The following is a 21,416-nucleotide window of genomic DNA, read 5'->3' on the forward strand; positions in this document are numbered from 1 at the left end:
CAGCAGAGCAAATGTCCCCGAGGAGTGGTCGGGGGAGCGCGGGGCCGAGCGGGACGGGATCCACTGGGTCCCGTGGGCCGGTGCGGAGCGCGGCAGCACCATGTGGGAGCCTGTGCGCTCCTGCGCTCCGTCCCCAAACAGCCACGGGTCTCACCCGCCCTTGGCTGCAGCTTCACAGAGGGAGACCCTTTAACACCACGTCGCAGCTTGCGGAGCAAGTACTGCATTGAATTCCCTTGCGAGTGCCCGAGAGCTGCGTGGGAGCGGGAGACGCTGGGGATCTGCCCACCTTCCCGCACCGAGGTGTTTCTGCATCCATCCTGCTCCCCTCCCAAGTGTCCGGGTGGCCCCGTTTGCAGCCTCGTTACCCAGGGCTGGGGCAGGAGGAGGACGGGGGCTCACCCAGGTAACAACCTAATTGCAGGTTTGCTACATGAACGGATTATTTCCACTGTGCTGGTACTTAACAGAAGCAGCTCCCTTTGGGGACTCTCTTATTTCCCGTATCATGAAAAATGTAAGGGCTATTTAGGGCCTGTTTTCCCACTCTTCGATTTGCGTAGCTCCCATTAGCAATAGGCGGAAGCGTTGTGCTGCTCTTGGAGCTGGAAGTGGCTCCTGTGTTTTTAAATCAGACACAATATAGAAATACTTCAGGGCTCCTTCAGAAGAGAAATAAACACCTCTCCAACCACTGCAGCGAGGTACCCAGTCCCTCTGGCTTAGTCATTTAGTCTGCAGTTAGCAACAAGGTGAATTTTAATTCCAGGCCATTTTTTTCAGTCCTGCTGCTCTTTGCGTGTGTGCTGCTTTTCTAATAACAATGCGAGCCATATGGCGCCTCCAGCGCTGGGACTGCAGCCACGGGGTAACAGATGCAAAATGGCCCTAGACAATAGATTTAAAAGTTTGCCTTCTCACTTTTGAGGAGTTTGCAGAGCTGCTAAACACAACAGCATGAAATATTCAGCAAACCAAACATGGCTGGAGTACATAAAGACCAGCCCTTCTGGAAGTGATTTCTTCTGGGGACCCTCTCTAGGACACTTTGATGAGCAGCTGCAGGAACCACGTCTGCCCGAGAGCAGCCGCAGCTCCACCCTGGATCATTTTGGGAGCCCCGAGGTGTCGTCAGAGCCAGGGCGAGGGGTGAGATGCACCCTGGGGTCCTGCCCATCCCTGGCTTTGACGTCCCTGGACTCTCTCTTGCGTTTTCCCACCCCCGAGCTGGCCTGACCTGCTGGGCTCCGTGCTGTCCTGCTCTAGCCAGGCAAGGCCTGTTCTCCAAGAGCTTCCTCTGGCTCAAAATAACAGAAACAAGGGATAACTCTTCAGCTCTGGAGAATGGGCTGCTCGGGTTCAGCGGCCTGAGCTGCGCAGAGCTAATCCTGCTCATTAGGAGACATTAAAACCTGAGTTACAAATGACTGCGGAGTTCCACAAATGTCACTTCCGCCGAGCTGTTATTCATTCATTGATTTCTATTAAACAAGTAGATAAATACTTAATCTGAGGAGCAACAGCGCTCTCATCATAAAGTGAATTAGTGCTTAGAGTGTGTCTGGCTTATTAGCAGCCTTGCCGCACTTTGTCACTGTTCCCAGGACCGCCAGCCAAACCTTTTCATCATCATTATCATCATCATCATCATCATCATCCTCATCCTCGGTGGAGCCGGTGGGCTGTGCCCCGGCTGCGGCGCTGGCACCACGGACACGGCACCGGCAGCAGGGCCGCGGTGAGGAGGCACAAGAATTGTCAGTAGTTTGGAAAGGTAATTGAGACTTCGAACAGCTTTCTTATTACAGGTGGGAGCTGGTACTGAGAGCGTTCTTCTCCTGCGAAAGGAATTGCTGCGGAAAAGCAATGCAACAGCGTATTGGAAGAACCCATTCTCGTCATCCCCTTCCGCACCCCGTTTCCCTTCCCTGGGCGCCTCCTCTCCTTCCTTCACCTGTCAACCAAGCAACAGTTTGGCTCTGATTCCATAGGACAAGCGTTGGGAGCTGCGAGGGCAGCGCAGCGATGGGCGGGATGTTCCCTGTGCCCGCTGCACGGGGCGGGGAACAGTCTGGGCTGATGTGCTTTAGATTTGAGCTGGGAGTAAATTGGAAGACATGAATCATCTTGACACAGACGCTCCTCAGATGGATTACCTGGTCTGGCAGCTTGTTCCTGTCTTTCCACAGGCTCGCTTTCTTCTTCCTTTCAGTGAAAAGTGTAATTTCCCAGACGCAGGAGGCTCCCGCTCCGTGCCCTGGCACGCCGGGGAGCGCGGTGCCGCGCTGCGGCGCTGCCACGGCCAGGCTTGATGCTGCCAGGCAGGATTCAGCCCTGCTCTGGCCCAGCGGGCCTAAATTGCTCGTTAAATACATCCAGACACCTTGCCACCTTAAAGATTCAGCACTTCACCCCACAAATTATGTGCAAAACAGGCAAATAAGCCCCATCCCCGTTTTGCAGTGATTGCAGCAATCAGAGCCCGACTCTGACTTGCTCCCAGGGACTGTAAATGGTGAACTCCCCAGGTTGATAACGAGTGATTAGCCTTAATTCCACCTCTTCCTCTCCTTTAAGCCGGTTCATCGGGAGCCCCCACGGCGTCGGTAACCGCAGGTTGATCACGGCCCCGCGCGGGAGCAGCATCCCTGCCTGCTGCTCTGCCGCTCTGCCCCGGCCTCCTCTGCGGCTTTGTCTCCATCTTCTGCTGGACCTGATGCTTTTTTGTGGTGGGAAGGGATTGGAAAGCACAGGGACACCTGGGGAAGGAGGCAGCACCTTCCGGGGGGGCTCTGGAGGAGCTGGGGCAGGTACATTTGGCAGCCGACCCCTCCTGCGGCACCGAGCCCTGAGCTGCGCTGCCCCAGCTCCCTCCCGACGCCGCCATTCCCATTATCTTTGCCCTTCCGCGGTGTTTCCACCGGGGCCGTGGGGCTCTGAAGCCCGTCTGAGGAATGTGAGGTAGGATGCAGTTTTGTTTGCGTTTATTTTCTTAAGAGCTGGTGAATTTTGGAGAGCAGCGTGGCTTCCTGTCCGTCCCTTTCTCCACCCCTTTGAACACATCATTCCTTTCGCAGACCCCCGTTGTTTAATTTTGCCAAGCGCTCATGTTAATTAGTTTTGCCCGTCTTTGTGCATTCTGTTGAACGAGAAAAATGCCACACATAAAATTCTAATTTCGAAAGCCGCCTTGTTTGTTTTATATTGAAATCACCCACGCCGCTCCGGCCTGCAGAAACAGACGCTTTCTCGTTTCATTAAAAACTCTTTGTGATGATAAAAGCAGTAGAAATGAGATAAAAAGTGGCGTTTCCTTAAAGGCACATGGAAGCGAGGGAGATAAATCCCGCGTATTGTAGGGGATCAAATGCCCGGCGAGGCTGCCGAGCGGCGATACTGGGGGTGGCGCCGTGCCCGCCCGGCCCTGTCACCACCCAGGGGACACGTCGGGCTTTTGGTGCTCCCACAGTTATTCCACCCAACAGGACCTGCAAATCAGTGCAGAGGAGAAACAAACTTCCAGCTTCACACTTAATTGTTTCACTTTTTATTTCCCCTCGTCACTTCACATCAAAGTGAGTTTCTTTCTTCTTGATTTTCAATTTTCTGTAGCAGTCGCTGAATTGCTATTCGGCTTTACTGAGTTTTTCCACCCACTGCCGTTTTAAAGGTCATTTAATTATTATTACAAAGAATTACAGAAAGATAGAGAATTGTCTACGTGCCTTAAGCTGCAACAAGTTATTAGAATGGATTTTTTTTTTTAATAGCTGTGTTAAATTAATTAGTGTTTGCAGCTTGGTGCTAATCACAGCTCAGAAGTCTTGGCGTGGGACTGTGTGGTCCCGCTGGCGTTGGGTGGGGGGTCAGCCCGGGTGGGGGGTCAGCCCGCGTGGGGCGGTGGCTCCTGCCAGGCACCGCTGCCTTATACAATACTGGAAGGTGTTTTTGGGGGATTTCAGGCTGGTTTCACTGGTTCCGCTGCAGCAGGACCGGAGCTGAGCCTGCACGGCGCATCAGCCCCGTCCCGCTGGGAATGTTCTATGAGCAGCTGTTGCGTGCACAGGTTTTTCCCTGCATTTCAGCAGCTCGTTAATGGGCAGGATCCCTGCTAAAGCAAACCTCAGCGGGCACCGGGAGCCAGGCTTCTGTTTCCACGAGAACACGGTTTCTATCGCAATGCAGTTCTGGCTGGTGAGCAGCCAACCTTCCAGCCTTGCCAGAAACAGAGCGGGAAGGAAGAGAAGGGTGTGCGGGCACCAGGCTGGCAAACAGGGACTTGGGAGCGGCACACCAGGTTTATCTGCTGCTCTAAGCAATCAGAAGTTATTGATATTTACAATACACACAATTCAAGATTATAAACCAAAGTAAATACTTCCCTTTCTACATGTAAGATTGGACAGACAAGCCCAGAAATGCAACACGTGTTTATCAGCGTGATGGGAAGGTGGCATTAACTGGACCTCAGCCTCTCAGCAGCCTCCTCTCTGTACCATATCATCCTTTTCATCCCTAACGCTCATTCCACAAATCAGCCAGAAAGTCTGGACTAAATTGTAAAACCTTGTTCAGTCCTCTAGGTGGAAGGCTGAGAAAACAAATCTGGTTATTAGAAAAAGGGTAGTTTGTCCCGAAGAGCAGAACTAGGAGTGCAATCATTTCTTTACTTGATGTCAGATGTGAATCAGGCATGTGGGTTGGGAGGATATTGTCAAAGGCTTGAAACAGTCTGACAAACAGCCCTCAGATCCCACATGCCGTTCCTGAATATTGTGTCTCTTGAGCCTTGTGCTCCAGATGCTGTTTTGCAATTAATGCATCACTTCTTTTGTACGCTGTTGTGTAAAAGTGGAAAGACAGGCTGGAGCCTGGCGGTGCTCTCCCGGCGCGGCACGTCGGGCTGAGCCCAGCAGGACGCGGTTTGGCAGCGCAGGGTGGCCGGGCTGGGGTGCCGGCCGCAGCGTCCGAGCGCGGTGCCGTGCCAAGGGGTCCCTGCGCCAAGGGGTCCCTGCGCCAAGGGGGTCCCTGCGCCAAGGGGGTCCCTGCGCCAAGGGGGTCCCTGCACCAAGGGGTCCCTGTGCCAAGGGGTCCCTGCGCCAAGGGGTCCCTGTGCCAAGGGGGTCACTGTGCCAAGGGGGTCCCTGCGCCCTGGCTGCTGCAGAAACCCGCAGCTCCCCAGAGCCTGGCGCAGCGCAGGCTGCTGCGGTGCCGTGCCAGCGAGGCACTCATGGCGCTGGGGAAATCCCCAGCCACGCAGAGCGAAAGCACCGTCCTCTCCCACGGAGCCGGGACCAGGAGAGGCCAGTCCTGCTCGCACTTCTGCATTGTGCGCGTTGCACAACCGCCGCGCCAAGCGCAGAGCTTCCCTCTGACACCGAGCAGCTCAGCCCTTGTCCCGTCTGTCAGACACTGGGAAGGAGCTTTGCTGCTGAGCCGTTGGCCAGTTAACACCTTCCCTGTTTTAGCCTGAGCAGGTAGGAAACCACGTCTCAGCCCCTGCCCGCCGGCCCGGCCGGCTGCCGCGCTGACACAGGCTGACTCACATCAGATCGGCAACCGGAGCGGCCGCTGCCGCTGACATCATGGGAGCCGCGCGGGGAGAGCCGTGCGGCTGTTCGTGCCTCGGTGACACACATCCGTCCCGTGGGAGGGTGCGGGGCGGCCGGCGCTGCCCCGCGTTGCGCAGCCCCACGGGCCCGGTCTGCACTGACCCCGCCGGCCTGGCCGGGGAGGGAGGAAATGAGAGTTTCCTGACAGGCACCATGCGCTCAGCTCCGCGCCCCGCGGAGCGGGAACCCCGACCCACGCGGCTCTACTGGGAGCACTGGGGAGATCCAGCCAGTGTCCCAAGGGGCTCCTCGTGAGCCCCCATAGCACAAGAGCTGCTGTCGGGATTTAACCCCTTGGGTGTGGAGACTTCAGCGGGGCTTGTAAGGGAAGGACTGGAGATGTCCGTCCCCAAGCCCCTGGGTGCCCAGAGCAGACACTCCAGCCTGGGCACGTCTGGAGGGTGTTCCCTATGGACAGTTGTCCTCCCTGTGACACTCCCACTGCACGGTGGCATCACCAGCATGTGCCGCGGGTCGGGACCGGCCTGTTGGAGAGCGGCTGCGGGCACCGGTGTCCTGGGCAGGGCCCCCGAGCTGCTGGTGCGAGCACGTCCCTGTGACCCAGGGAGACGTTCCTGCTCTCAGGGCTGGAAACACAGCAGCAAACCGCAGAGCAGACAGCGCGGGGACACGTGTCCCTTTGCTCAGGAAACGTTTGACACTTCTGATTTTTGCTGCGTGTCTCCGTTCATCCCGCAGACATGCCTATGGGTGACTAATAGCTGCGAGCTGTGCCACCGCGCGGTTTCAGCGCCTCTGCGCAGCCAGCCCTGCTGACACGGAGCCCGGCGTCACCGCACGCCGTGGCACATGATGGACGCGCTGCCACGAGCGGGCACGGGGCTCTCCCTCGCTTGTCTGGGGCGCACTCTGCCTTCCACTCCCGAGAACAAAATCTCTTTCCCCAATGGATGTGGCTTCTCAAGAGGTATTTGCTCAGCAATGGGTGTAAATCCTCCGTTCTTCACATTGCCCTGGGTGGGATAAAATAGTCCGTGACTGTCTATTTAAACATCTTGTATTAATACCATGAAGTGTTTGTTCAACTTACCTTATTCTTTGAGCTCTGAAGCAGTAAACGCTCCCCGGCATGCCAGAGTACAGCAAATCCACAGCTACGGATGCTGCATCTAAACAGAACTTGGCTGAGCCGGCAGGGCTGCATCTGGAAAGGGGGCAGCTGACATTTTCCGGCAGAGGGGCTGTGAGTGGGAAAACGGTAAATAGCTGCTGTCACAGACACTTGCGTAACTGCTTGGTTTTCCCCATCATTATTTATTAGTGAAACATGTTGCCTCTCTCCGCTTTTGACTCTGCTGCAGTAAAGCCGAGCTTAGCCGGTAAGCCGGGAACGCTGCCTTGGAAAGGAGAAGGTGCTGCCAAAGTGTAAATGCTCTTGCGTGTTTCTGCTGAACGGCTGCTGGGACGCGCTGGTGGCGGCGGGAGGAACCCTGCAGACATCGGGTCGCTGCTGCGTCCCAGCCGGGGCTGTGGGACCCGAGGCGGGCAGGGCCGTGGGGGCCGTTCCCCGAGCCGTGTCCTCGTGTCCTCGCTGCCGGGCCGGCTGGTGACACTGGGAGCCGTCCTGGCCCAGCGCGGTCCGTCAGGGCATCGCTGGGTGCAGGGTGACCTCTCATGGAAGACTTTGGGAGACACCCCGAGCGGCACAGCCCCGGGTGGGCTCACTCGCAGCCCCTCGCAGGCCGCTCAGCCCAGGCCACACAGCGCCCAGAGGGACAGCGGGGTGACGGTGCGGCTCCCGCCATCTCTGTCCCATCAGCCCTCGACAACAACAGATTTATAGGCAAAAAGACCTTGAAAGGGTTGGCTCTTTTCCTTGATGGAAGCGCAAGAGGAAAAAATAGCCAGGGTGTGCCTGATGCATCTGTCACTGAGGAAATAAGCCCGCCCTCCTCTAGCTTAATGACACCATTCACTAGGACCAAAGGTAGAGCTCAAGGCTGCTTACACCGAGTAGTACCGTGTATAGTCGGCACACGGGCCGTCGCGGTGACAGCCAAATAAATGACTCTGGCGCGGTCCCTGGGGAGCGAGCGCTCTCCTCCAGGGCAAGCAGATGCCTCCAGAACACGTCTGCTCCGCAAGGAGCCCTCGGGCTACGCAGGGACTAAGTTACTCTGCATAGTGCTTAGCAGGATCTCCTTAGAAGCCAGGAAATAAGTTCAAGACAGAATATTTGAGAGAAAAATCAGTCTGTCTGTCTGCAGCCGCGAACGAATCCCGTTCTCCTGGATGAAGGTGGCGTTGGGAAGGCAGCGGCGATGTGCCGAGTGCTGTGGGCACACGGGCTCGACACGCGGGTCAGTTCTGCACATCCTTGGTTCGCTTCTCCTCTAGTTCTCCCTCACTGCGTCCCTCTGGTTCCTCTGCTCCCAAACCCACTGAGGGGCTCTCGCTCTGCACCCTTTATGGTGCTGCCATCAGGGACATTTTATTGAGGCGAGCACGAGAAGCAGATGGTCTCTCAATCAGCATCTCCATAAATGTGAGTGGTTGCGACTATAAAAGCAAACTGCTATAAAGGGACGTTGCTAAGCTTTCCTTCCAGCATTATTGCTCGTCTTTCCTCATGAGGCACGGTCACCCTCTTCCAAACAAAGGGCATACATCATCCCTTGCTTTTATCTTTAATTCCTGAGTGCTCTGTAATAAATTACACCGCTCACTGTAAAAGAAAACTCGGATGCAGCTCTGCCAGCCTCTTGAATCCCTGCGTCGCAGGTGATGGGAGGGTTCAGTTAATCTTCCTGGTATTGTTCGCTTCCCCAGGAGCACGTTGGTGATGCGGTGGGATGAGCCATCGGGTCGCTCTGCGGGCGAGGGGGGGTTTGGGATGTCGGAGCTGTGGGCAGCGCGCAGACCCCCGACAACCAGCCCCGTCCCCTCGAGCAGGGCGGCTGGACTGCGCTCAGGGCTCAGGGCTCGTCCACACAGCAGCCTGGAGAAAGCTGAACTCAAGTAACTAAATCGAAAGTGGATCAAAGAGCATTAAAATTCTGCATAAAACTCTCATTCAGAATTAAAGTGGCCTTAATTCAGTTTAATTTACTCCCAAATGCTACTAAATAAAGCCATTTAAATTGGTCTTAATTAACATAAGTGTTCCCATATAGGCATTTATAAATGAAGTTTAATTAGCCCGTTTTTACAAGGGAGTTTACTGCCGCGAGCGGCCGTAGATCGGCAAGCCGGGTCCACGGGCTCTCTGCTGACGCGGCTCCCGGTTGAGCTGGGTAGCGGTGGTTGTGGAGCGCTGGCACCTCCTCCCGCGGCCACGGCACCGGGACGGCTCCTTCCCAACAGCGGGTGTTAATAACGAGATCCTCGATACCACCGCTGCTGACCGTGTTAAATGCCAGAGGACAAGCTCTTCCTTTAAAACCCGGGACATGGGAGGCGCAATCCCTATAAAAATTCCCCAGAAAAAGGTGATGTCAGGATTTTACAAGAATCGTTGATGAGCAAGGAACCAGACGGGAGGGCATCGCGTGCTGAGTCAGCAGAGCTGGAAGGACACGGAGCACGGGGAGGCAGCTCTGGCTTCCACCCCCTGTCCCTGCGCAGGGGACGCTCCATGTGCTTGGGCAGAAACAAAGTCCCCGGCCTCGTAGGTGACAGTGAAGGGCCACCCGTCATCCCGGCAGCGGCTTCACTCTGGAAACCTTCACATCCTCCGCAACGGTGCCAAACAATTGAAGCACTTTCTCTTCAAAGCAATTTGAAAATGGAAAGGAAAAACCAAAAGTAACCACGGGGAGTTTGGGGCGCAGCCAGCATATGACCCCTTTTGACTCGAGGGTGGAGAAGCCAACAGACCCTCTCCAGCCTGGCTCGTCACCAAATCAAACCAGGCAGCGTGTCGTTGCTGTCACTGCTTTGCATCAATCAGAAGATCCAGATTTGTGGTTTCACTTGGGGGTTTTTCCTATAAAAAGCACATCTGTGGCCATACTTTTTGGTGCAATAGACTTTAGCCTGGAAGCAAAAGCACACAAACAATGCTAAATTCATGCTGACTGGAGTAGATTCCAAGGGAAAGAAGAGTTGGGAAAGCACCTACTTAAGTACTGACTAAGGATATTATCTCTGATCTGAATCTCGCCTCTGTGTGTGTGTTACTGTTGAGTACACAGTGCGGTTTCAGACACGGCCAGAGACAAGAAAAAATGATTGTTTCGGGGTAACCACAAGGAAGATGAATGCAAATGTATTCCTGTAACTGGGAGAGTTCCCTTGCTCTTAAGCTGGGCTCTGGTACATGGCCTCGGGGAAGCAAATTTGCAACTACCTTCATTAAATTGTTTAAGAATGATTAATCAGAGGGCAGAGACACAAGATTTTTGCACATTGTGAAATGTGAGTTCAATTCCTGCAGTTACGTACGGTGTGCATGGATGGCTTTCGCCAGCAGGCAGGTCCTGGTGACTGATGGATGCTTCCTGCGGGCTCTTATCTCCTCCACAAGCCCGGGCTGATAACTCCGCTGGCTGAATCACGTCCAGCCGCATCCCTTGGGGCTCAGGGTGGTGTGGGAGCCGTGTGTCGCCGGCTCCGGCGCGATGCGTCCCGCCGTGCGGCCCGTGTGCCCCCGGGCTGGCCACGCGGCACCGGAGCGGCCACCGCGGCAGGAGGTGCTGCCAGCACCCCGACCACACTGCCATGTCTGACCAGCATTCAGTGTCACCGGCTGCTGGAAGCGCAGCTCCTGCAGAACACAAAACTCCATAGAGCGCCTTTGCTGATGTGCCCGAAGCTTGCAGCTGCGCGTTCACACATTCCTTCCGCCTAAAGCTGCCTACAGCTTAGGCTTGGCTTAAGTGCATTCTCAGCCTCTCCTCGGTGACAGCAGGATTGTCCTTGCACCTGATACACCATCCCCTGCGCTCTGTCCTGTTCCCTCCCTTTCCAGTCGCAGCTCGTGTGTCTCCTCTGCTTTCCAGCTGGGCGCTGGGTGCGCTGGGGCTGGCGTGACGCTCCGAGAGCCCTTAGGCCAAAGCCTGGTCTTTAACGTGGCGAGGGCCAGCAGGCTGGTACCGCCTGGCACCCGCACAGCTCGGCAGACGGACTCTTCTGGGAAGCACTGAGCACGTCTTGGAGCTCTGGGACTCAATCACCACTTGACATCTGCCTCTGATGGGGGGGACGGGGAAGTAAAAAAGGACCAGGGCTGGAGTTTAAGTGTGTTAATGTTTTTAACCTGAGTAACAGCAGCCAACGAGAAGCTGGAAAACCCTCTGAAGAAACAGCTTCTCTGTGCATCGACCCCTTTGATAGGATCCGCCTCCCACATGGGCCGCGCTCGCAGCCCCGGCCGGGGGGCTGTGCCGGGACCGCGGATCAGGGGCTGTCCCGGGACCGGGAAGCAGGACGGAGCGTTTACCCAACGCGTGTCGGGGCAAATCCGCCCGCATTGCAACACGATTTGCATAAACCCGGGTGTCTGCGGCGCGGACCCGGCTCTGCACCTGCCGGGGCTGCTCCGCACGGAGGCGCCGGGGGAACCGCGCGGGCCGGGGGCGCACAGACCCCGTCCCATCTCCGCTCCGGCCGGGGGGCGCACAGACCCCGTCCCGCCTCCGCTCCGGCCGGGGGGCGCACAGACCCCGTCCCGCCTCCGCTCCGGCCGGGGGGCGCACAGACCCCGTCCCATCTCCGCTCCGGCCGGGGGGCGCACAGACCCCGTCCCACCTCCGCTCCGGCCGGGGGGCGCACAGACCCCGTCCCACCTCCGCTCCGGCCGGGGGGCGCACAGACCCCGTCCCATCTCCGCTCCGGCCGGGGGGCGCACAGACCCCGGCCCGCCTCCGCTCCGGCCGGGGGGCGCACAGACCCCGGCCCGCCTCCGCTCCGGCCGGCGGGGCAGCCCGGGCCGCAGGGCCCGAGCGAGGCCGCCCGGCGGGGCGGGGCCGTGGGGCGGTGATCCGGTCCCGCCCCGGAGCCGCGGCCGGGCGGGGCGCGGGGCGGACCGGGAAGCGGCGGCCGCTCTGCCCCCGCCCGCTCTGCCCTTCCGCCTTGGCGCGGCGCTGCCCGGTATAAAGCGGCGGCGGCCCGTCCCGCTCCGGCCCCATGGAGACACGGCGGCGGCCCGGCGGCGGCGGCCCGGTAAGCGAGGGCGGGCTCGGGGCGGGGGTCTGGGGGGCCGGGGGCGCGGGGGGCCGGGCGCTGCTAACGCCCGTCTTGGCCCGCAGGTCCGGGGCGTGAGCGGAGCCCGCGAGTCCCCCGCGGGGAGCCATGAGCGTCTCCGCCGTCCCGGGCTGGCCTGAGGCGCTCCCGGCCGCCCGCCCGCCGGCGTCCCGGCTCGGAGAGAGGATGAGCGGCAGAGAGCCGAGCGAGAGCCGCGGCCCCGGCGCGGAGCCGGCGCGGGAGCCGGGGAGCCCCGGGCGGGAGCCCTGCGACAGCGCCGAGATGCAGCTGAAGGTGGATTTCTTCCGCAAGCTGGGCTACTCCTCGGAGGAGATCCACGTCGTGCTGCAGAAGCTGGGCCTGAACGCCGACACCAACACGGTGCTGGGGGAGCTGGTGAAGCACGGCCCGGCCGAGCGGGACGGCGCCGAGGCCCCGCCCGACGCCCCGGAGGCCCCGCTGGTGCCGCGGGGGGGAGCGGCCAACAAACCCCCGGCCCCCGCGCCGGCCCCGGACGAGCCGGAGAGCGAGAACCTGCGGCCCATCGTTATCGACGGCAGCAACGTGGCCATGAGGTGCGTTCGGGGGCTGCGGGTGCTCGGTGCTGCCTTTGCGTGACCGGAGCTCTGACGTGTGCTGAGCGCTCGGTGCCTGCAAACCTGCGGGGGTTCTGCGGGGGTTTCTCGCCGTGAGCGGCTGCGGGTGCCCCGCGGTGCCTGCTCATCTTTTCCAGGCTGTCGAGGTGAGCATCGCTCTGCCCTGCGCCACGCCTGCCTGTGCCGGCCCGTGGCCAGTGGTCACAGGGCTCTGACAAGGGAAATGAAGACATTTCCTTCCACTTTCTAGCTTAGGAGCAGGATAACTGAAGATACGCTCTCCTCTTACCTAATGGCTTTATGTAAGTTTCTGTAGCAGGAAGTTGCTCAATAAATAATTACAGGTTTAATTAGGGAAGGCTTTGTAATATGAAGCTGTCTCCAGTGTTAGAGACCAGTCTCCAAATTGTGACTCTTATATTTTGGTTGAATTTCTGTCCATTGTAAGAGACGGGTGGGGTGCCGAAGGGGCACTCTGGTGTCACCAAGGCAGGGCAGTGACTTGCCCCCAGCATCTTGGGTGTCCTGGTGCTGACAGCACAGGTCCCGTCAGGCCCTGCACCCTGAGCACACAGGAGCCCTGGGCTGGGTGTTCGTTGGCCTCATGTCCATGCTGTCACCTCTGGTTTTGCTCCCCATGACAGCAAGTGTTGCCTGCCCCCCCAGCCCCTCTGCTGCCCCTCTACATAGGGCTTCTGGGCTCCAGTAATTTAGTGCAACCGAGTTTCTGAATTGGGCTTCGTTGGCGCGGTTGAGAAGCGAGCCTCCCTCACTGTGTTTTAGCTTGATAGATCTTCTAATGTGTGTTTGTGTACACAGACCTTTTTATAAAGAAAAAACAGCAGCCAAGAGGGTGCTCGCGGCGCTGCTGCGTTACCGTAGGCTTTGTCCGAGGTGAAAGTGCTGCGCGGCGCTGTGCTCGCAGGTGTGGTTTTCCCTAAGCTGCGGTTGACAGCTCTGAGACGGGACTGAGAAAAGACGAGGCACAGTCCGCTGTGCGGCCGGCGAGCAGAGCCGGCGTGTCCCAGCGCGGATGTGGAGCCCCCGTGGCGATCGAGCGGGGCCGGGGGGCTGTGACCTGGGCGTCTGCGGAGAGCGCGGTCCTGGTCCTGCTCGCTCCACGGCTGCGCGGTCACTTGAGGAAAATGGCCCATTGTGAGACCTGGGCTGATAAGTGTGACTCTGGCAGTGAAGTTTACCTTAGATAAGTGCTCAGGCTTAAACAACAGAACTGGTTGTGTATTTTGAATGAGGAGCCTCTTAGCCGTGAGATTTATCCCCAGAAGAACAGGGGGGATCACAGCAAATGTGACTCAGGGCAGGCCAGGCGGTAATAACGCGGCCCATAGGACAGAGTTTGATGTGAGAAAAGCAGTCTGGGTTTTTTAAGCAATTTGCTTGAAGGGGAATTCCATTCTGAAACTTCCTGTATTGATGGTGTGATGTTCCCTGCTGATTCATTTGCAGTGTGTACCGCGGCCTCCCTGAACAGCTCTTGACAAACATATGCAAATCATAGTGGAAATTAGCTTTTACTTCCTTCTAAGGGAATTTTTCCTTGGCTGCTGCCAAATCAGATCAGTCCAATTAGTTATTTTCTGTAGACTTGAGATTGGTAGCAGGGACTAAAAAAAAAATCTCTGCTTTTCTCATTTGTCTCTACACGACTGCAGTAACGTGTGTCTGGCTATCTATAGCAAACCAGTCTGACACTGGGGGAGGTTTTTAGAGCATCTTTCTTCTGATTGCTAATGTCAGCCTTTCTATAGTTTGGGTCTCTATAGGTGTTAGCTTTGGTGTTAGTTGTATAGTTCTTATAGAACAATTATTTTGGTCCAAATCTTAGACTTTCATAAGAGCTTCAGAGAAGGGTGGGGACAGGAGGAGGAATGAAGTTTCTCTCTAGGGGTAGAGCTGTGCTACCATAGCAGTGCTTTTCAGCAGCGCCTCTGCTGGGGTGCGAGCGCTGTACTAATTACAGACGAGTTCGTGGGCACGCGAGTGGTGGTGGGAGCTGAAATGCCATCCAGGTGTAGGTGGGAAGAGTGAGACTTGGGGCAGGAGTAGTGCCCAGGTGGGGAAACCTCACTGAACTCTGAGAGCTGTTGTCTTCAGTACAGCGCATCTTGGCGGGTGTTATCCTGAGATGCAGGCTGTTAGATCCCCGGAGTGACAAACCGGCTGTCAGACAGAAATGCTGAAAGTTTGCCAGAACTGTTATCAACAGAAGAGCTGGTGACACGGTAAATACTGGCACTCGTAAAACAGGAGCAGTAGTTTCCTCTGTACAAGTTCAGGAAACTTGTTGATATGACCTAATGAATAATTAAGCAGCAGCTTTTTGCTTTGGTGCAGCTTGCGTTGCTGCTGTCAGACTTTGTTCTCAACCTGCCAAGGGCTGTTAAGACTTTCAGCACTGATCCTGTTAACGGGAGCTGTTTCTGTTTTGTACAAATAATGCATTTGTAACTGACTTTTTAGGCCATAACATAATGAAGAAGAATCTCTCCTCAGTGCTGATGCCCTTGAGTGCAGAAAATGCTTTCTGTTCCCTAACTTGAGCAGAACAACACCTGGCGAGGGTGCAGTTTGCGCTGGCAGCGCTTGGCCGCTGCTGGTAGCTGGCAGAACAGGACAAAGGGCGTTCAAGATCACATTGTGCTCAGGGCTAAAAATAGAGCTCTTAGAGTCCAGCGATGAAGCAAAGGCTGTTGGAGAGCAGCTGCTCTCTCCCTCCCGTTGAGCATTTGGGTCTTTGCTGTGCAGAGCTGCTAAAAGCACCAGTAATTCTGTGAAATCTCGCTGCTGCGTTTCCACAAGGTGAGCAATGAGTGCTGGTTGTGCTGCTCCAACACTTCTTCACTAAAGGTCGTGTGAATTGCCGGATGCATTTGCTTGACTAGTCCTTACATAACCTGAATATTGAAATTCTCCGTTTTCCTCTTTGATGCAGCCATGGCAATAAAGAAGTGTTCTCCTGCCGAGGAATCCTTCTGGCTGTCCAGTGGTTTTGGGACAGGGGACACAAGGACATCACGGTCTTTGTGCCGTCTTGGAGGAAGGAGCAGCCACGGCCAGATGTACTTATAACAGGTGTGGAAATATGGAAAACAAAAGTAGCTTGTCAGACTTACTGTTTTGTCACTTAATGAGCTTGCAGAGTTCTGGCTAGTTAGTAATTAACTTATGAATGGAAGATGTGAGTAGTAGGAGGTCCAATAAGCCGAGCTGACCAGCGAGAATTAGTCATTAACTTCTCCCCTAAGCAAGTTCTTGCCTGGATCAGCTGGAATAATTCAGAGAACCAAGAATGTCATACTACTCTGATAAATAATGCTTTTACTTTACATGAGTTTTGTTATTTATTTATAGTGTTGCTTTATCTGTGCCGAGGCCTCTGGGCTGTGTAAGTGTGTTCACCGTTGTGTTTGTTCTAGACCAGTACATTCTCCGTGACCTTGAAAAGAAGAAAATTCTGGTCTTCACTCCTTCCAGGCGGGTTGGAGGCAAACGCGTCGTCTGCTACGACGACCGGTTCATTGTGAAACTGGCACACGAGTCTGATGGCATTGTGGTTTCTAACGATACTTATCGGGACCTGCAGAACGAGCGTCCTGAGTGGAAGAAATTCATTGAGGAGCGGCTGCTGATGTATTCCTTTGTTAACGACAAGTACGTTCCCATTCTTCTGTTGCTTTTAAAACGGATTCATGTGAGCGTGCAGTCTTGTTTTAATGGAACAATGGCAAGTGATGCATGAAAAGAGCAAAATGTTAGTACAGAATGGGGGAAGGAAACCTGTAGAGATTTTTTTGGTAGAAGGAAGCATGGTGGGAAGAACAAAGGCATAAGGAATTGGAGTCATCTTTGTGGTGGTCAGGGTTTGGAGCTGGGACTTTGCCATAGCTCTTAGGAGAGCCCCGGGATTGGTTTCCTCGTGGGAGGATCATTAGCAGGCCCAGCAGCGAGTATTAATTCTGGTCAGCAAAGAGCAGCAAACCCCGCCTGTGCCTGCGGCGCAGGGTGCCGGGAGAGGTGTCACTGCAGTGAAACGGGAAAGTTCTGTAGGGCTCAGAGCTTTTGACCTTCAGTGAAATGGGAAACTTCTAGGAGAAGTGAAACCCTGACCCGAGAAAGGAAACTGCTCCTTGATGAGGTTTCATTTTGTTTAGGTTTATGCCTCCAGATGATCCTTTAGGGAGACACGGCCCCAGCCTGGATAACTTCCTCAGGAAGAAACCTGTGGTGCCAGAACACAAGAAACAGCAGTGCCCGTATGGTAAGAGATGCCTTCTGAACGTGGGGACTGAGGTGTCTGCAAGCGGGATTCATGCTTTTAGTAAAACTCAGCTGCTCATTCTGTGCTCTGCCTTTCCTTGCAGGGAAGAAATGCACTTATGGAATTAAGTGTAAATTCTACCACCCTGAAAGGATCAATCAGCCCCAGCGCTCGTTAGCTGATGAGCTCCGAGCCAACGCAAGGTTGTCTCCTACCAGAAGCACCAGTGCAAAGGAGGAGAAAAAGGGCAAAAGAGGTTCCCAGGCAGAGCTCCTGTGCTCTGTGCCCGCAGAGAGTGAGAAGAGCTCCTTGCAGAAGGTCTCTGCAGAGAGGAAGAGCTTGGCCCACAAAGCAAAGCCCAGCGACGTTCCGCTTCAGGTCAAGGGCTGCGTGTCAGGCAGCGTCCCTGCTACCAGCGGGAGCCACCGGCCCTCTGATGGCTACCAGCAGCCCCACATGGACTCTCTGTCGTACATCTCTCAGGAGCACCTCGACTCGGGCATTGGGTCTCTGGAGAACCAACTGTCCGACATGTGGCCTTACAGATGTGCCAGTCACTGTGATCCCTCGCGTGCCGATGCGCTGGCAGTCTGCACCTGCGGGAGACAGAGACCCGTCTACCCGCACTCTCCCGGCTTAGAGCAAAACGGTCTGGTCTCGTACAAGCACGGTTCCCATAAGTCTTCCTCTGGTGCTAGCTTCTTGCAGTATAGCCCTGAGCTGTCTCACTCAGGACCACCTCACTCTTTCTCAGGCTATGGGGTGCCTGTCCACCCCGCTAGCGCTGGGCAGTACAGTCTGCCCAGTGAGTACAGTGCCCCCCTGCCCCATTCTCGGGAGTTCTGGTCTGAGCCGTACCCGATGGCCCCTCCGCAGGTGAGATCTCCCGGCGTGCGCGATCCCCGCTCGGTGCCGCGAGCCGCGGGGCCGGCGTACGGGGACTCCTGCCAGTGGGCTGTCTCCGACCAGTTTGCGGAGGAGCGTGCCAACGTGCACGTCAAGCTCTGCGGCATATTCCATCCCCACCTGGTTGATGCCGTCATGAGCCGTTTCCCTCGGCTCCTGGATCCCCAGAGGCTGGCCGCAGAGATCCTGACCTACAAGTCTCAGAACCCTGGTATCTGAGGCAGCTGCTGAGGGCAGCCATGCATGTGACAAGCTTTAGGGACAGTGTTTGCACCTGCAGCTGCCACAGATGCCTTCTGAGGGTCCTCCTTGTTCCTTGGAAGCAGCAGATGGCAGCTGGAGGCCGGATCGCAGGTGTGCTGTGCTCACAGCCAGCTCTGCTCTGGATGTGACCGTGCGCCCTCAGGTCCCATCGCTCCCAGAGAGCGCTGGGGAGGCTCTGGGTGCTGGACAGGGGGGGCTGCAGCTTCAGAGGGGGCTTTTCCTTGGGACTTGTGTGCTGAGTCGGGCACACCTGGAATCCTGCAGTCGCTCACTGAATGTGCCCCTCCACCTCCCATTAGCTTGGTTTGGAGGTGGTTCGGTGTATTACCGGGCTCAGCAGGCTCGTGGAAGATAAGGGGCTTCTGCCTTGGCAGTGCTGTGAGGCTTGTTTGTGAAGACCCAAATGCATTGTTAAGGCCCCTTAGCCCTTAACTGAGCCTCTTTACTAAATCCTGCCATGCAAATCTGTGGAAAATGTTGGACTGTAAATCTAGTATGAAGCCAGGTTTAGCAGACTTCGATTTGGTTTTATTGGCGCGCTTCTTTAACGACGCTTTCCACCCCCGTCCCGCTGGAGCTCGCCTTCCGAGACCAGGCCGCTCGTGTACCCGGGTGCTGCGCAGCAGGAGGAGCCGGGGCTGCGATCCTGCTCGGGACGAGGCCCCACGTGCTCCGGCGCTGCTCGTGCGGTGTGTTCGCTGTGTGAAGACGCGGCTGTCGGACCCGCGGTGGCCACGCTGCCGCTGCTGCACAGCGGCCTGGGCTGGTGACCTGTCTCGGTCTGCCTCTGCGCGGCAGGATTTGTGATGTTGTGCCTTTTCTCTTCAGACAGCAATAGTTTTGAGCGCTCAGCAGAACGGCTGGACTGCTGCCAGTACTGTTCCTGACCATTCCTTAATATTTTTCTCTGTAAAGCTGTTGCTTCACCTTCCTCCTCACTCATGTTTTCCTGTCCCCTTCAGCCTTGTCAAACCACAGCAGCAGCCAAATATGTAGAATAAGACTTATTTGATAAGGCTGTTTCCGCTTCCTTCCCTTTTACTGTAAGGTGGTTTTTTTTTTTTACTGTAGATACTGTAACAGATTTTAAATATGCAAAACCAATTGCTGTAGTAATTGGTTCTGGTCCTGGAGTTTCACTGTGCTTAGAATGCAAAGACGTTTCTTGCACTTGCAGGCCAGAAGCAGTTGATTTGTTGATACACATTGTATCTGCGTGTTTGGTTGTGTTTTTAAATACGTCCATCTGGTGGTTAAAGCGAGGTCAGCGAGCAGCAAATCGCAAAGGGGAGAGTGGAACACGGCGCTTTGGGAACCCTCTGGGAAGGGTTTTGTCTGTCGCTCTTCTCCCCCCTGACGTCCAAGCGGGACCTGCCCAGACTGGCACCATGTGCCATCAAACCACAGGGACACAGAAACCTGTATACCTGGTTAATTATGATACATTACAAATTAGTAATGTTTCATGTTAGTAAGCAAAATGCTTCTTAATTTTAAGTAACCTGATACTTTGCATATTTGTAAATTACAGGAAAAAAACGGTTTTTAATGTTATTATCCAGCGACGTGCTGCTTGATGCTGTTTTTAATTAGTACTATTCTTGACTCAGCCATTGTGTTACTTGGTGTGGTGGTTTATTTTCTGGTAGAATGCTGATATATGCTGCTTCTCTTGCAATCAGAAGATTAACATTTTATACTCACAAGCTGACATTTTGATGAACTTTCTGTATCATTATGCAGTATATAGTTAATGTACTGAATGGAGGCAGCCGTGTGGAAGCCATGGCCAAGAAACAACTTGTGTTATAGAAATAAAAACTGCTGAGTTGAATTGTTTGGTCTCTTGTGGCTTTTTGAAAACCATTGAACATTTTGGCTTTTTAATTGATGGAGTGTGACAGGTCAAAAAAATCACATTTCTCCAAATTTGTGCTCTTAATTTAATGCAGAACAATGGCTATGACTAGTTAATCACACCCAAGGAAAGCGGGTTCTCCTGGAGATAGTGCTTGGTTTGAAACAAACACTAAGACATCTGAACCTTACAGTCTGAAGGGTCATTTATTGGCTGTGGGAGAGGGGCCCATGGAGGGTGTCATCTGAAGTGACAGTAAGTTCGTGTGGCTCTATACGTGTGCGACGGGGAGGGTGTCAAGTGATGGGTCGCAGATTAGATCAGACCTTCCAACCAGGGGAAGACTCTTCCTGCTGTTAGTGGGGTCTGCAGTGGGAAAACGCTGCAGGATTTTAAGACTGATACTCCTGTAAAACACCTTAACAGACAATTGTAGCTTTGCAGGACGTGTAGATGTGAGGGGGGATGGTTCTGTCTATTAAATTTCTGTCAATGCCGGCCTGATACAACTAAAGGGATTGGCACAGAGGTTTGTTACCATAACCAGGAAGGGAAGAGCTGGTGGTGATTTAGTTGGGTTGCGATGTTATAACAACTTTTCTGTTGCAGTGACAGTCCAGGAGGTGCTCAGAGCCATTTGGGAGGGTCAGTCCCTCACACAAGACTGGTCAAAATTATTCCCCCAACCTGCTGCTGTGCCACCCGAGAACCCCGCAGAGACGCGGACGCTGAATCCTCTCGTCCTCTCACACGCGGCTCCTGTGGGCGACGCTGCTGCCTCCTGTTCGGGACCATCGATGCTGCCATGTAAGTGCTGCCAGGAGCTCGGGGAGCGCGGGCGCTGCAGTGGGGTGTCACTGATCTGTCCCCGCGGTGCTTTCCCCCTGAGCGGAGGAGCTGCCGGCAGCGCCCGGGGCGCGTTCCAGCGCGTCCTGCGGTTACCGCTTCCTCGGGAGGGCCCGTGGTGGCTGCCGCGCGTTCGCCTTTGTTTCTCATCCTTCTGAAAGTTGGGCCTGAGTTTAAAGAGGTCACACGCAGTTGTTTCCTGTTCTTCGGGGGGTTGCGATGCCTCCTCCTGGCCTCGTGCTGAGCCCTGGGGGCTGGATCCTCTCCCAGCTGCCTTTCCTACCCCCACAGGGTGAGGAATTGCCGTTGTTGCCCCCAGAAGGATGAGCAGCCACGCGGAGCTGGAGAACGGGCTGCACAAGTGTCAGGGCGCAGCCATGGGAAGGAGCAGGAGGGTGTCTGAGGTGGCCGAGGCTGTTTCTGTGGGACAGCGAGGCCAACGGGAGCTGCCTGGGCGGCTGTGAGCTCTGCAAAACCAGCACTGACCCCATCCACCGCCAGCTCTGTCCTTCCAAACTGAGCGTCCCGTCCTTTACCCTCCGGCAGTGGTTGCGTGTGCTCCTCGGGATATCTCCACTTGTGTTTTTAAGCCAGTGCTCAAAAGAGGGAAGGACAAGAGGGGCAGCTGTGTTGGGCAGAGCAGCTGCATTCCTGGCTCCGTCCCCCGGGCGGTGGGTGCAGCCCCAGCCCAGCCGTGGTGTCTGCACCCCGGCCTCCCCTCCCCTGCACCCGCCGCCCTCCTTGCTCACCCAACTTCAGCTTGAACCCATCTGGTCCCTCCCATCGGGGGATTTCCAGGATGTGCAGGCTCAACTCAAAACATTTTAAGGCATTTCCAGAGGCAGGAATCTGACCCCAGGCCCCTGTGCGGGCCGTGGGAAAGGGCCGTGGAGGAATGGCCGTGGTGGTGC

The 21,416-nt window shown here is 55.7% G+C and overlaps 1 protein-coding gene across 1 annotated transcript; it reads left to right on the top strand.

Annotated features, from left to right (window-relative positions):
* The first annotated feature begins 11,595 nt into the window (after positions 1-11,595).
* Positions 11,596-19,635, top strand: ZC3H12A (zinc finger CCCH-type containing 12A). The gene is made up of 6 exons (XM_082071569.1): positions 11,596-11,735; positions 11,822-12,331; positions 15,306-15,445; positions 15,790-16,024; positions 16,525-16,631; positions 16,735-19,635. Exons 2-6 carry the CDS (start codon positions 11,865-11,867, stop codon positions 17,754-17,756), a joined length of 1,971 nt encoding a protein of 656 aa, XP_081927695.1. The 5' UTR covers positions 11,596-11,735; positions 11,822-11,864; the 3' UTR covers positions 17,757-19,635.
* Positions 19,636-21,416: the final 1,781 nt, after the last annotated feature.

This window comes from Streptopelia decaocto (assembly GCF_964273445.1).
Source record: "Streptopelia decaocto genome assembly, chromosome: 23".
NCBI lineage: Eukaryota > Metazoa > Chordata > Aves > Columbiformes > Columbidae > Streptopelia > Streptopelia decaocto.